Below are 15282 nucleotides of genomic sequence, written 5' to 3'. Positions count from 1 at the left end.
CCAGAGTGCCGCTGGTCACCGCCAGCTCTGAGGTGATGGCGCTACTGGAGATCTTCCTATTTCGCTGCAAAGTCATCTTAATGAGTCTTTCGTCCGCTTTACTCAGCTTCCTCGGTCGGCCGCTGCGTTTCTGATCTTCAACCGTACCCGTTTCTTTGTGCTTCTGCAGAAGAGCTTGAACAGCACATCTGGAAACACCTGTCTGCCGCGAGATTTCTACCTGTGAGAGACCTTGCTGGTGCAGGCTCACCACCTTGTGTCTCGTTTCTATGCTCACTTTAGCCATGGTGTTTGATCTTTCTGATTCCAGCTGCCGCACCTCATCCAGGCAGGCAAGATGGGCGAATCACAACCACAACAGCAGGCGGAAGTGCTCCTTCCTCACGGTTTTCGTTGGCACTCCGACCCTCGTCGGAGATGCTAAAATGGCATAATGAGCTGATATTAAATTTCAAAGCTAATGTTCAGTCTTACTCACAAGTTATTGAATATTACCATATGAAAATGCACGTTAGCTCTTTATCATTGGCATTTATTTATGGTGGACGTCCTGGATTTCAGAGAGCTGCTGCAGAGATGAGATCACTGCAGGGCTGCATTCACATCCAGTGGAACCAAAGGGCAACAATGTGTTCCTGGGCCCCTGAGAAAACAGCAGCTACACTGATTTGAAAAGATTGGCTGATTACTGCACCCATCAATATTATTAATGAGAAATATTGATGAGCTGTCAATAAAATCAAGTGTTGATGAATTAAAGTAACCTGATTTATTATTGACCTAAACGGGGGTTCTTTCTTTGAAAGAACCTGCTCTTTCAAAGAAGGTTTTTCACTCTGATGACCTGCAGATGTTGCATGACATAGCACAGGGTTGTCCATCTGTCTGTTTGTCTTTTGATTACATTCTTCCAGCTGTAATATTTGTGGAAAGATATGTTGACAATGTAGACAATTCAATCCTTGTTTTAAAACACATTAACATTAGGTGGGACCGCATGGACTTATATCTAAATATTAGTGCCATAAATACGATCTGTATCATTTGTAAATGTTTAGGATTACAAAGGCTACCTCATGTGTTATACAACAGCAGTGCAACACATTTGTGACAACATTTTATTCCATAAATAAACAAAGTTGTTCATGGCATGAACAGTATTTTACAAAATACAAGCACCTGGTGTGTGATTTTGTGAACAGTGAGTAGGTTTTCACCATAGAAACATTTAAAGGGCTGACAAACATATTTCACAATCTTTAAATACAGTTTGTTCCAACATAAAGTGTGCCTCTATTTCCTCTCTGTTACATCAGTGAAACACATATGCTTGCTTTTAATCTTTCGTTTGGAAAGCTATGAATAGATTTTATTTACTTTAGATTGGTGAAATCAACTCAAGGAATGTTTCTATATATGGCAGTATGCAAAACACTATACAGCTGAATCCAATCTGGCTGAAAAGACTGGCTCATTCAGGTACCACTAAATGGGATGAACATTTTATTTCTCAAAGTAAAAAGATTTATCCAAACAGCTTGATGATCCACACCAGTTGTTTAGTCTCTCCAGATGCTGTTATCCAACAGCATGTTGTTCTCACTCTCTCGCCTTTGTTGGCTGCTTTTTACTACACACTATATCTTTTTATGTGCCAAATAACATACAGCATGCGTTGCCTTCACCCTTTGAAACGGTTGCTAAAATTCAGAGAGGCAGCATATCCAGGCGCGCAGACTTTGCACGGTTTGCCCTGCAGGAGTTTCCCATTTTTAGTAATGCGCTACCTTCACTTGGACTCGGGGGGATTTTTTAAGCTTAGATACAAAGTGCTGACCAGCGTCGCTTCCTCGTGCACTGAGTCCTTTCCGCCTGAATGCCTCCTGCACAGGAGCGACACCAGCCTCTTGGGAACCTGACCGCTGAACAAAAGGTAAATGCAGGGATTCGCGCAGCTGTTCAGGCTGGCAAGCAACATCAGGATGGTGAAAGTAGCAGCTGGAATTAAAAGAGGAGGGCAAAGTGTCACGTGTCTGCCAAGCAATCTCATCTGCCACCTAGAGATTAGTAATTTGTGTTTGTGCGTAAATATGCTCAGGTTCTGTGTAATTAGAAAACGTAAAAGACCAAATGAACTACATTGATTATGACGATCACACAGCAAATATACGCAATACTTACTTTCTTTAGGCGCCTGCTTGTCCCACGCGGACCACAGCTGGACAGTGAAAAACGGAGCCCAGCAGACAATATAAGCGAGTACTATGACCACCGTCATCTTCAGTGTTTTCACTCTAGCCTTCGACATGCCAGCCACACCGCTGGCTCTGGATGGCAAACCCACCGTTCCTTTCTGCTGAGTCTTTTGGTAGATGTTGATCTGGATGACTCGGCAGATGCGGACTTGGCAAACAACAACTGTGATAACGGGTAAAACAAAAATGACCAGCGTGGTCCAGGTGATGTAAGTCTGCAGCCCCCATGGCTGGATAAATGTAGCCCAGCAATCAAACACACCCGGTGCAACCTCCACCTGTGAGAAAATGAAGACCTGAGGCAAGCTGCCCAGCAGAGAAATCCCCCACGCAACGCACACGGGGACATTTAGTCTCGTGCGTGTCCGCTGAAACTTTACCATCGGGTTGCAGATAGCCTGGTACCTGTCAACTGTCATCACCACGATCATGTAGGTCGATGAAAACATGCCGAGAACTTGCAAATATTTCACAAGTCGGCACACCAAGTCCGGTCCGACGAACCTGTCTGTGATGTCCCACAAAAGCTGCGGACACACCTGGAAGAAAGTGACCACCAGGTCCGCCAGGCACAGGTGGAACACGAAGACGCGCATTCTGGACATCTGTTTGCGCTGTTTCCACAGGACGAGCAGCAGGCTGGTGTTGAGGACGGCGGCGCTCACGAAGACGACACTGAGCAGCGCGATCTCCACCTTGGCCAGGCTCTCATCTCTTGGCACATCCTGTGCCTCCACAAAGTCATTGTCATTCATTGTGATTGAAGACCTTCGATGTTGACGAAAAGTATCTGAAATGAAGGAAAAATTGAATATTTTCATTTTATGCAAACAAACAAAAGTCAAAACGTAATTTCCCATGATAAAATATTGTTGAAAAGAAGATTCTGTTCCATAGAAGTAACTGCAATGTGGCTTATTTCTGTATACCTGCTTAAACCTCAAATAATATTGAAGGCGAATGGAAGCTTTACTCCTGCAGTCGAGTTCAGCTTGCGAATGCTGTCTGGTGTTAATCTGGAAGGTTTCTACTGTGCCTCAGTATTTTATGTCAGAATGAAACTGGGTGGAGCTCATATTCATTGAATCTGATTAGCATTTCTTACACATAAAAAAAGCCATGGGTTAATCCTGATAATTAAGTATAAAGCATATGGGAGATTAGTGCTGGCGGACTGTTGTTTAGGCTAAAGAAGAGATATCATGTGATATTTATTGCATTTTTACTTTCAATATGTTAAAAATGATTTTTTGATATTTAATATCAAGTATAATAGTATAGGATAGTATATATAGTACTATTTAGCCTACTTGATTTTGACCGATTTATCTCTTCTCCACAGATCCTTTACTCAGCAATTGTAAATACTTTAGGCCTATATGCATTTGTATTATCAAATATAAATGGACCAATTAAAGAATCTGTTATTATATCTTTTTATTTATTATTGTATAACCTGAAACTTTGGTTCGCATGCATAGTCTTAACAGATCTGGTCTAGTAAAAGTGGTTAGAACGTAAAATATAGAGTTCTTTTTTTTTTTTTTTTTTCTTTTTCTTTTAAATGACATCAGAAACAGCAGTATGCGACATTACGTGATGGCAGAGCTTCAGTTCATCCTTTGTCATTTTTTTTTTTTTTTTTTTTTTTTTTTTTTATAAATAGGACAGGGGGAATGAATGAGAGAAAGAGGGGGAGAGAAAGAAAGAAAACCAAAGGGGGGAAGAGACGGTGAGAAGGGGGGGGAAGAGAGAGAAAAAAAAAAAAAAAAAGAGAACTCCTGGGTCACCTGTATGGAGAGAAAAAAAAAAACAAACAAAAAAAACAAACAGAGGAGACAGCAAACAACAAAGAGCAACATAATAATAGAGAAAACAAAGCACCATCACAATAAACTAGCTAGTCATAGATATCAATATTTACTAAATAATAAACGATATTGTGCAGCACGCAAGATAGACAGCGCACAGTGTGCTTTGAGGCAGCAGCCAAGAAAGCTTTAGTCCGCGTCTGTGAATACCCATGTGTGCATACCTGTGTGGATCAGCATGCTTGCATTCCAAAGGTTTCTCCATGTAATGATCTGCTAGGGAGTGTGGGGGGGGCCACAGCCCCGTCCTCCAGGGTGTGAAGCGGGTATGGAGGAGATCAAAACTCCAGACATCCAGAGGCCCCCAGAACACAAGAGACCATGGAAGACCAACAGAGGGGCAGCCGCGCCACTGTTCCAGTAAGAGCTGAGGAGAGTCCCAGATGAGGGCTCGCCCAGCAGCCGCGGAGCAGAAGTCAGGGGGAGTTGCAGTGACGCGCCCGTGAGCTCCGCCGGTCCCCAGCTGCGCCTGAGTGACCGAGCCCCAGGCCGAGAGGCCGGGGGCACCCCACCTCCAAAGGGGCCCGAGCGAGCCCCAGGCCCCAGGCCCCGACAAGCGGCCGCCAAGGAGTGAGCCGGTGTGTACCCGGACGCCCACCCCCAGACACAAAGAACCACCAACACACCGACACCTGAGGGAGTCCGCCACCGGCAGGGGAAGTGGTGGTGGGTGGAGATAGGCCTCCAAACCTTGGAGGGCCTGAGGTGTCCCCAGAGAGGTGGCGTCTGATACCCAACCTGACATATAGACACAGACATACAGGCACACACAGACACAAACATCCATTCCCACCCTCATGCTCTCATATGCACTCACTCCACACTCAACCAACGTGGAGACAGACATAAAGAGACGCTGTACACACAATCACACTCCCCAAGCGTACTCTACAAACCGGGTCTAGGTACCCTTGTCCCTGGAGGGGGGAATTGCCGCAGGTAAGCGCATAGTCCCTCCTGCTAGCCCTCAATGACTAAGTGTATTTAAAATTGGGAGGTGGGCAACGACGTCAGGGGTGAGGTATACACCCTGATGGTAAATTGGACTCCGTGATTGTGCCCACCCCCAAGATCCTATATGTATGTGTAATGAGAGTGTGAATAATGTGGATGTCTAAGTTGTGGGATAAAATTGAGGCAGAGGCAGCCAGAAGGGGACGGGGGGGGGGGGGGGGGGGGGGCGTAGCCTCCTCTGCACCCTGGTGACATACCCCCACTCCAAGGCCCTGCATGTGTGGGTGGTTGTGGAGGAGCGGGAAGAGGGAGGCAGCTGGAGATGGGGAGGGAAGGAAGGGAGGGGCAGGTAACCCCTCCCTGGGGCCAGCTCCCCCGCTGACCCCAGTAGGCACCCCCACCCTCCGCGACCCGCCAGGGAAGGGGGGCCCAGGCCCATCAGACCGGGGCCCAGTGCAGTAGCGCCCTCCGGCTCCACAGAGCCCTGGACAGTCCACCCAACCCCACCACAGAGAAAACTGCACCCACCCCACCATCCACACATCTTCCAGACTACATAAGACGGTAAACACCCAGGCTGAGATCTTCCTCCACCTCTCCTGTATCTCCCCCTCCCGCAGAGAGTTCCTGAAGAGAAGAAAGCTCCTGCAAGATGTGACCATCCCCCCCACCAGATGAAGAGCCCCCCAGGCGGCTCGACGCACCGGCGGCACCCTGCTCCAGGGCCGGGCCCCCATGCACCCACCCGCCCACAACCCCGGCAACACACCAACCAGGACCCAAGCCCCCGAGGCCCGGCCCGGGCCCCAGCCCAGAGACGGGGCGCCCCCAGAACCTCACGCCCATCCCGGACCCACCCAGGGGCAGCCAGGTTGCCAGGTCAGTAACCCACGTCCGTCAGCACAGACCCTCCCCTAGCCCCGCTGCACGCAGCCGCGAGGAAACAGTCACCTGAGAGCCAACAGAGCCCCCAACCGGACGTGACCGCTACCCCGGGTTGAGCCCCCCAAGGAAGATGCCTCCGGGGAACCCCCCGACGCCCTAAGCCTGTCCCTACCCCCTCACCAATCACAACAGTGAAGGCGGGACCAAACTATGACCCCCCACCCCCACTAGGTGATGGAGCTGATAAAAGGGGCCCAGAGCAATTGATCTAATGTGGTGGCAGAGGCTGTATCAAGACTAATGTAATCTAATAGATAATTTCTATATTGGTTAGAATTAAGATTATTTTTATTTTTCCAGTTCATGAGGACTGTTTTCTTGGCTATGCATAGGGCAGTGAAGATCATATGGGCTATATTCTTTTCTGAAGTGACATTATCTAAGCTGCCCAGTAGACACACTAAGGGGGAAGTTGGAATGTTACATTTCAGACACTTTGATAAGTCTTCACATATCTCGCGCCAAAACTTTTGCACTGGTGGACAGAACCAAAGAGCGTGGATGTAATTGTCTGGTGTATTGCCTTGACAGTGTGCCTTGACAAAATATAGAGTTCTAACCACACACACACACACACACACACACACACACACACACACACACACACACACACACACACACACACACACAACAACAACAACAACAATCTTTATTTATAGAGCACATTTAAAAGCCAACATCAGAATCATATAAGTGTGGAATTATGTTCACAGGTAAAAACCACTAATAAGAGTAAACTATAGCACATAGCTATAGCAAAGTAAAGCTGTACCATCAAACACAGTGATAGAGAACATAGACAACGCAAGACAACGCAAGACAAACAGAAAAATTAATAGAATAACTCACTGCAAACAAGGCCAGGATTTAACTGGTAGAAAAAGCAAGTTCAAACAGATATGTTTTAAGCCGTGATTTAAAAGATTGAATAGAATCAGACGCCCGGATGCCAATCGGGAGATTGTTCCACAGCTCAGGTGCAGCTAGAGCAAACGCTCGATCACCTCTAGACTTCAAACGAGATCTGGGCTGAACCAACAATAACTGTGAGGATGATCTTAAAGCCCTCGCAGGAGCATATGAGTTTAAGAGTTCCTTAAGATAGCTTGGTCCTGTGTTATTAGTAATTTTAAAAGTAAGCAACAGAATTTTAAATTGAATACGAAATTTCACAGGCAACCAGTGCAGATCAGCAAGGACGGGAGTGATGTGAGCAAACTTCTTAGTTTTAGTTAGAATGCGTGCAGCGGCATTCTGGACTGTCTGTAATCTATGTAGAAGGGTAGAGTGGAGACCAAAATAAAGTGAATTACAATAATCTAGCCTTGACGTTACAAAGGCATGGATGAGCTTTTCCAGGTCATTGTGCGGGATATAGTGTTTGGCCTTAGAAATAAGGCGAAGTTGGTAAAAAACTGGATCTGACGACAGCAGACACTTGTTTATCAAGTTAAAATGAGCTGTCAAGTAGCACACCCAGATTCCTAACAGTGTCAGAGAAAGAGCTAGTGAGAAAACCAAAGGCATCACGAAGTTTGGCACGGAGAGCGTCACTACCAAAGATCATAATTTCAGTTTTCTTATCATTAAGGATAAGAGTATTTGCCAGAAGCCATTGCTTGACCTCACACATGCACTCTCGAAAGCTACTCAAGGACAGAGCTAGATCATCATTTAACTCAAAATAGATCTGGATGTCATCGGCATAATAATGAAAAGCAATGTGGTATTTCTCAAAGATAGCACTTAAAGGAAGCATATATAATGAGAACAGGGTAGGGCCTAACACAGATCCCTGGGGGACACCACAGCAAACAGGTACAGCGGAAGAAGACGAGGTGGCCAAGTGAACCGAAGAGAGCCGATTGGAGAGGTAAGATTTAAACCAATCCAAGGCAGCGCCCTTGATGCCTACAGTGTGCTCTAGTCTCGCCAATAGTATGTTATGGTCAACCATGTCAAATGCCGATGAAAGATCCAATAGCACTAGGACAGAGGGGCGTCCATTGTCAGCCATTAATAAAAGGTCATTAAAAACTCGGAGCAGCGCTGATTCAGTGCTGTGATGTTGTTTGAAGGCCGATTGAAATTTATCATTAATGTTATTCTCATCCAGGTAGGACTGAAGTTGAAGCAGAACTACCTTCTCAAGAATTTTGGCCACGAAGGGAAGCTTAGAAATCGGCCTATAGTTGGCATAATCATTTCGATCGAGGTTACTTTTTTTAAGAACAGGTTGGATTATAGCATGTTTAAAAGCTGATGGTACATAACCGGAAAGCAAGGAAGAGTTCAATATGGACAATAGACAAGGTCCAATTGCACTAAAACAGTCCTTGACTATACGGGATGGAAGAACATCATGTACAAGATTAGTATTGTTCAGTTTCTCAATTAGATGCTTCAGAGTAGAGAGTGAAACGGGTTCAAATTGACAAAAAGTAGTAGAACAATCAGGAATGGACATACGATCTGTCACCAAAGGAAGAGTAGATTTAAGAAATACGACTTTGTCTAAAAAATAACTTGAAAAATTTTCACAAAGACCCGGGGAGCACGGCAGAGGCATAGAGGGGCAGGGGTTGACCACAGAGTTAAAAATTTTAAATAAAATTCGAGGATTGTTGCCATTGGTGGTGATAATTTTAGATAGGAAAGCTGCTTTAGCCGTTCTGGCAGCTGATTGAAACTTCAAGCGGCTAATACATAAAATGTCATATGATGACTGGAGATTATCTTTCCTCCACCTCCTCTCATCCTGCCGACACATACGTCGTAAAGCGCGAACAGAATCATTTAACCAACATTGTGAGTAGGTTCTGGGGCGTTTCATTTTGATAGGTGCTACAATGTCAAGGATAGAGGAGCATGTAGTTAATAGAGTATTGGCAAAATTCTCAAGCGTATGTTGGGTAAGACAATCTGACGTAGTAAATGGAGAGTTCACAAAAGAGTTAGAGAAATTCAACACAGTATCAGGATTCACAGTACGCGTAGGGCAAAGAGGAGCCTCAAAGCGTGATCCGGTGTTATCTAGGTCAAGATCGAAGATAACCGGGGAATGGTCAGAAAGTCCAGTGTTTCGAATTTCCTTAATACATATATCCACATCGTATGAGAAAACCAAATCAAGGGTGTGGCCTTTAACATGGGTAGGCTCATTCACCCACTGAGTAAGATTAAAAGAGTCGGTCAGTGCAAGAAAATCATTAGCCAATTGATCATCCATACAACAGACATGAATGTTAAAATCACCAGAAATAATAACAGAACCATATTTAAAAAGAATGGATCCCAAAAAGTCAGCAAATTCAGAGATAAACATCTTGTGGTATTTAGGCGGACGATAAACCACAACACACAGAGTAATCCGAGGGCCAGTCAATTCCAATAACACACACACACACACACACACACACACACACACACGCACACATATATATATATAAACCAATTATATATATAGTCTTAACAGATCAGGTCTAGTAAAAGTGGTTAGAACGTAAAATATAGAGTTCTAACCACACACACACACACACACACACACACACACATATATAAAGCAATTATATATATATATATGTATATATATATATATATATATATATATATATATATATATATATATATATATATATATATATATATGTATATATATATATATATAATTGCTTTTATTTATTTTCTAGGTGGAGGTGGGTGAGAGTCTGACAGTTTTCCTGTTGTGATTTCATTTGAAATTTATTTTCTTGTTGCTGCTTCTGCACCACGTACACCGCGTACTGAACGCATCTCTTGTAGCGAGCCACTGCATGTCACGACCAATCACAGATCAGAACAGTTCAACGTTCCACACTTTCAACCGGAAAAGTGACTGTAAACAAACTAGTTGAGAAGTAGTTTTCTCGCTGTGGCGTTTAAAAGTGTTTTAAACTTTTTCTGTTTTATAAGATAAGTAAGCGACTAGACAGATTAACTGATACGATTTTTATAATTTCGAGTAGCTGCCGTCGCGGACGATTGTAAACATTTAGGGAGCTACTTGCTAGCGTTAGCTACAGAACGCGACTCTCGCTGCGATAACAGTTTAGCATTATTTAGCTCCAATGCCTCAAGAAGGAGAGGAGACTCTTCCTCTGGTTCGTTCCCTGAACAGTCAGATACCAGTTAAAGTGCTGTTTTATAACCATAGTCCCCGTGTCGTACGGCCTTTGTGGATAAATTACCAGGGAGAACCGCATCCTTACAATGACATACAACCAGGGACTGGACGGAGGATGCACACTTACGTCGGTAAGACGGCTGCTTGCACGTTACCAGTGCATAAAGCGATTAGCTAACAAGTGGCTCTTTGTAGCTTTATTGTAGCAAGGGTGCTTACTCAGGTATTTCTAGAGATTTAAAGCTTTGTTTTGTGTAAAAAAAGCAATGAGTTTTCTCGGAATGCTGGTATCACCTGAACGCAGCTTTCTCAGAGAAGAACCCAGCCCAGACTAAAGGAAAACGATGGATGTCTAGGATTAGGTTTACTACAAACACACACACACATATATATATAGACCTGTTTTTATGCAGGTCTGTTACATATGATGTCTTTACAGACTGGAAGTGAGCTTTCAGTTGTTTTGATTATCATCTGTGTTGCCAGCTCCTATTGATATTTGTGCTTAATTCTGTAATGAACCTTGTACTGACTGACTGATTGACTGGAGGTTTTTTGTGTAATTTTAATGATTGTCTCTTTGTTTAAATAATATGTTTTAGTATTTTGTCTGTCTTTTAATTCCGAGATTCATAATAATGATAATAATAATAAAAATAATAAGCCATGTCTTGGAAACTGAACCTAGAATTGTATCACGAAAATCATGAAATAGTATCACCTTTAAAGCATTACTCTTGTATATTTGTACATATTATATATATTTTCTCTTTATACTGTTCATATGTATATAGTGCTGAAAAACTGATTTCCTGTGTCGTTCAGTGGTGCTTTGGTACTCTCAGCCTCTCACTGAACGGGCTCCTGTGACTGACCAGCATGTAATGGAGTGGGTGGGAAGTATTATCCAACATTGTCTTTATTTTGGACAACATCCACCTCTCCGACACCACCTTAACGGAGTCCAGCTCCATCCCCACAACACTACTGGCCTTACGGATCAGTTTATAAGCCTGTTAGCATGAGGCGACCCTCAGCCTGCTCCCCCAGCATGCAACGGCATAGAGGATTGCACTGGCCACAACAGACTCGTAGAAAATCCTGAGTGTTGTCCGGCGGATGTTGAAGGACCTCAGTCGCCTTAAGAAAATAGAGGCGACTCTGGCCCTTCCTGTAAAGTGCTGTGGTGTTTTTAGCCCAGTCCAGTTTATTGTCTATGTATACTCTGAGGTATTTATAGTCCTCCACAATGTCAGCATTGACCCCCTGGATTGAAACAGGGGTCAAGTGTTTCCTGGTCTTCCTGAAGTCCACGATCAGTTTCTTGGTCTTTGCCACGTTGAGCTGAAGATGATTCTGCTCACACCACGGGACAAAGGAGTCGACCACAGCCCGGTACTCTGTCTCATCATCTCTGCTGAGGTCAGGTAATCAACAATCCAGGACACCAGAGAAGCATCCACCTATATCGCTGTCAGCTTATCTCCCAGGAGGGTCGGCCTGATGGTGTTGGAAGCACTGGAAAAGTAAAAAAACATGACCCTCGCAGTGCTCGCTGGCTGGTCGAGATGGGTGTAGACACGATTAAGCAGATAGATGATGGCGTCCTCAGTTCGGAGACGGGGCTGGTAAGCGAACTGAAGGGGGTCCAGATGTGGTCTGACAATGGGTCGGAGCTGGTCCAGGATGAGCCTTTCCAGAGTCTTCATGATGTGGGAGGTCAATGCCACAGGCCTGTAGTCCTGGGGGCCACTGGGGCGTGGCGTCTTTGGTGCAGGGACGAGGCATGATGTCTTCCACAGCACTGGGACCCTCTGCAGACCCAGACTCAGCATGAACAGCTTATGGAAGACTCCACAAAGCTGGGGGGCACAGGCCTTGAGGATGCGGGGACTCACTCCGTCTGGTCCAGCAGACTTGCCTGAGTGGAGTCTCCTCATTTGCATCTGAACCTGGTCTGCAATGAAAGTGATGGGTGTGGGAAGGGTGTCAGGATTCTCACCGGAGGCGACAGCGCTATGTGGAGAGAGAGGCAGGCACAGTGGTGTGGCTCTGGTACAGTAGGTGGGGTCTTAGGACCATTCTGGGTTACGCTATTTTATGGTGAGCGTTAGGCTGCGATTTTGTACCTGTTGATCCCTAATCTCGAAAAGGTACAACAAAAGGACAACGCAAGTTATCATGGCGATATACCCTGACAGGAATTTAACCACCACCCCAGTGTGCAGTTAACCCAGGGTTAACTGTTCGTAGTACAGGCCTCAGGCTTTAACTCTTAAACAGTGTTTCCGCTTGTATCTTTTCCAGGTCACCCGTGGATGTTCAGAGATGCAGAGACCGATGACCCTCTCAAGGTCAACAGCAAAGAGCTGTTTCTTCCTAAGCCAGCAGGGGGTGGAAATGTGACATATGCCAATATCAGTTTACCAGGTAAAACATCAGTTATATTACCTGAAGTCTCTGTGCCGTACAATTATGATTTAGTAGTAAGTGTGTATTAAGCTAGTTTCAGAGTATACAGAGTGATTGACATATTGATCAAATCATACAGGATAATTTCATGAAAAAATACGTAATAGTTTCTCTGGATATTATAGAAATTTTACCAGTTGTTTTTCTTTTTTTCATCAGCAATTTTCAGGGGAAACCACACAAAATAGTGTGACAGATGTTGTAATGTTTTAATTAAGAAACTCTGATGTTAGTATTGTTTGATTCACTTTTGGCATAAGAAGTTTTGGTAAATTTAGAGACAAACTGATCTATATTTGGATTTGTGAGTTGACAAAAAATCCCACACTGTTAACAAGCGTTTGTTTACACAGTTTACAGTCTCAAGGATCGAGCTCTTCAGGTTACTCGGCGTCTTGTGCGACCAAACGACTACAGGAGCTTGGAAATAGCGTGGTCCCTCCACGAGGAGCTCGAAGATCGCCCGAGTGTTTTGAAAGATCTCCAACGCATAAACCAGCGAGTAGCCCAACATCTGAAAGAGAACACACAAGGGCAGGAGGAGTGATGATTAAGGCAGAATGGATATTTATCACATAAGGACAGATGTTCTTGCACTTTCCGAGAACGTAAAGAACTTTAAAGATGAAACACAGGACTTACTTCACAGTGGCTATAAACACATTTTTTGGAAATCAGTTTCAGTTTGATCTTCTGTTTGTTTGTCACAGTTGTTGAACAGAAGAAAATGTGTTTTTTCCTTTTTTAGTAAGAGTTATATGTAATATAAATCCATCTTCTGTATGTAGCCACATTAGAATTCAGAGATCTGTGTTGTTCATATTCTTATTAGTAATGCTTGATATGAGGTTATCTTGCCATACCTGCACAATTCCCTTCAAAAATGGATGCTGTGTTGTATTCTATTGTTGTAGCTGTAATCTGTCAGAAATATTGGGTTATTAGGAACAGGTGAGACTGTCATAAAGGTTAACTCGCAGATGATTTCCAATGTGGGGAAAATACTGTGACCGAGGAGCTTATCCTCTTGTTTTTGTCTTCTTTTCTGTCTTCTTTGTAATAATTTTCCTGATGACACATTGCTGCTGTATGTAAAAGAGTTTTATTTGTATAATGAATAAAATATATACAAGTTTTATTAATGGATGGACGCCTTGATACCTTGGAACACTCTTCAGTTTACATTGCTGTTTTAGTTGTTGGTGCTGTCTCTAAATAAAGCAAATGTATAACAGTTATGTTTCACAGGATGTCCAGGGGATGTGAGGAAGTAATAGTTGTAAGAAAAAGAAGATTTCAGGGTGACCGCTAAGCCATTGGATTCAATTTTCCTGTTGACTCCTGGGGGAGCATAGGTCCGCAACAACACCACTCCAACGGACTCTGTTCTGGGCTGCTCTCTTTAGCTGGGTCCACGTCATTCCGACGGCCTTCACTTCGCTCTCGACAGATCTTCTCCAAGTCTGTTTGGGTCTCCCCACTTTCCTTTTTTGCCTTGTAGGTTCCAGTCCAGTGCTTGCTTTGCGACATTGTCGAGTGGTTTTCGAAGTGTGTGGCCTATCCAGCCCCATTTTCTCTTCTTGATGTCTTGACCGACCGGGTTCTGGCTGGTTCTCTTCCAGAGGTCTGTGTTTGAGATCTTCTCAGGCCATCTGCTGTTGAGGATGTGTCTCAAGCATTTGTTGATGAAAATCTGTATCTTACTGGTAGTGGTCTTGGTCACCCGCCACGTCTCGGACCCATACAGAAGCACTGCTTTCACATTGCTGTTGAAGATACAGATCTTGCTGTGCTGAGATAAGCCATTGGATTCAGCAGTAACAGAAAAGCTGCAAAAATTACAACGTGGTCAAAAGAAGTGTCCTCTACTAAAACATTACAAAGACCAATGTCATACAGACCATCCTCTCCTCTACACATCTCTGCAATTAGCTGAGTGTAGTGAGCTGTGCCTAACTTACTGCCTCGAAAAGCACATTTTCACAAGAGTCTATGCAGTCCTTTGAAAAACATGTGCAATGCTCAGAAAAATCAACTTTGCAAAGTTAAACAAACCACAAGATTTCTGCAGCAATATCCTTTAGACAGATGAGAGCAAAGAGGAGATGCACAGTGCCACATTTCCAGAAAACCAAACACAGACGCCAACTGTCCAGCCACACAACCTGGGTACCTTGCAGTCATTGAACAGACCAGGAACACTTTTGTATACCAAAACAGAATCCAGTGAGGCTGTTTGTGCAACAGGTAAAGCTTTGCTCAAACTGGTTCATTCAACAGGACAACAATCCCAGGCTCAGCAGCAAATCTACAAAAAAATGGCTAAAAAAGAAAACAATCAAGGTGTTGTGCTGTGGTGGGACCTTAAATAGAACTGTGTGTAAATTAATGCCAAGATAATTAATGCATTTCTTTACATTTTAAAACAAGAATAGATGAATTCTAACAAGTTGGTATAATTAATACAGGTAACAGCGTAAATGGGTACACAGGTGTAAAAGCAATTTATGCAATCCTGTATGCTGTATCAAAAACAAAACAATTAAACATCCAATGAGCATCTCAAGGACATCTCGAACAACGTAACCTCCTCTGTGTGCAGTCATACATGCCCGCTTCCCTT

At 44.0% G+C, this 15282-nt stretch overlaps 2 protein-coding genes across 3 annotated transcripts; one reads left to right on the top strand and one right to left on the bottom strand.

Annotated features, from left to right (window-relative positions):
- Nucleotides 1–1113: 1113 nt before the first annotated feature.
- Nucleotides 1114–3594, bottom strand: LOC309706082 (vasopressin V2 receptor-like). 2 transcript variants are annotated; one of them, XM_082532325.1, is made up of 3 exons: nucleotides 3185–3594; nucleotides 2182–3045; nucleotides 1114–1998 (listed from the first exon to the last, which is right to left on the bottom strand). In XM_082532325.1, the coding sequence occupies exons 2-3, from the start codon at nucleotides 3008–3010 to the stop codon at nucleotides 1790–1792; spliced, it is 1038 nt and encodes a 345-aa protein (XP_082388451.1). In that variant the 5' UTR covers nucleotides 3011–3045; nucleotides 3185–3594; the 3' UTR covers nucleotides 1114–1789. The 2 variants fall into 2 exon arrangements, with proteins under 2 accessions (XP_082388451.1, XP_082388450.1); XM_082532324.1 differs by having other exon boundaries at nucleotides 2182–3210.
- Nucleotides 3595–9834: 6240 nt separating this feature from the next.
- Nucleotides 9835–13797, top strand: LOC309706905 (von Hippel-Lindau disease tumor suppressor-like). The gene is made up of 3 exons (XM_082533897.1): nucleotides 9835–10318; nucleotides 12495–12617; nucleotides 13013–13797. Exons 1-3 carry the CDS (start codon nucleotides 10132–10134, stop codon nucleotides 13204–13206), a joined length of 504 nt encoding a protein of 167 aa, XP_082390023.1. The 5' UTR covers nucleotides 9835–10131; the 3' UTR covers nucleotides 13207–13797.
- Nucleotides 13798–15282: the final 1485 nt, after the last annotated feature.

Source organism: Aulonocara stuartgranti, assembly GCF_965226115.1.
Source record: "Aulonocara stuartgranti genome assembly, chromosome: 5".
Classification (NCBI taxonomy): domain Eukaryota; kingdom Metazoa; phylum Chordata; class Actinopteri; order Cichliformes; family Cichlidae; genus Aulonocara; species Aulonocara stuartgranti.
The sequence above is the reverse complement of the archived record's forward strand: the minus strand, read 5'-3'. Positions and strand labels throughout refer to the sequence as shown.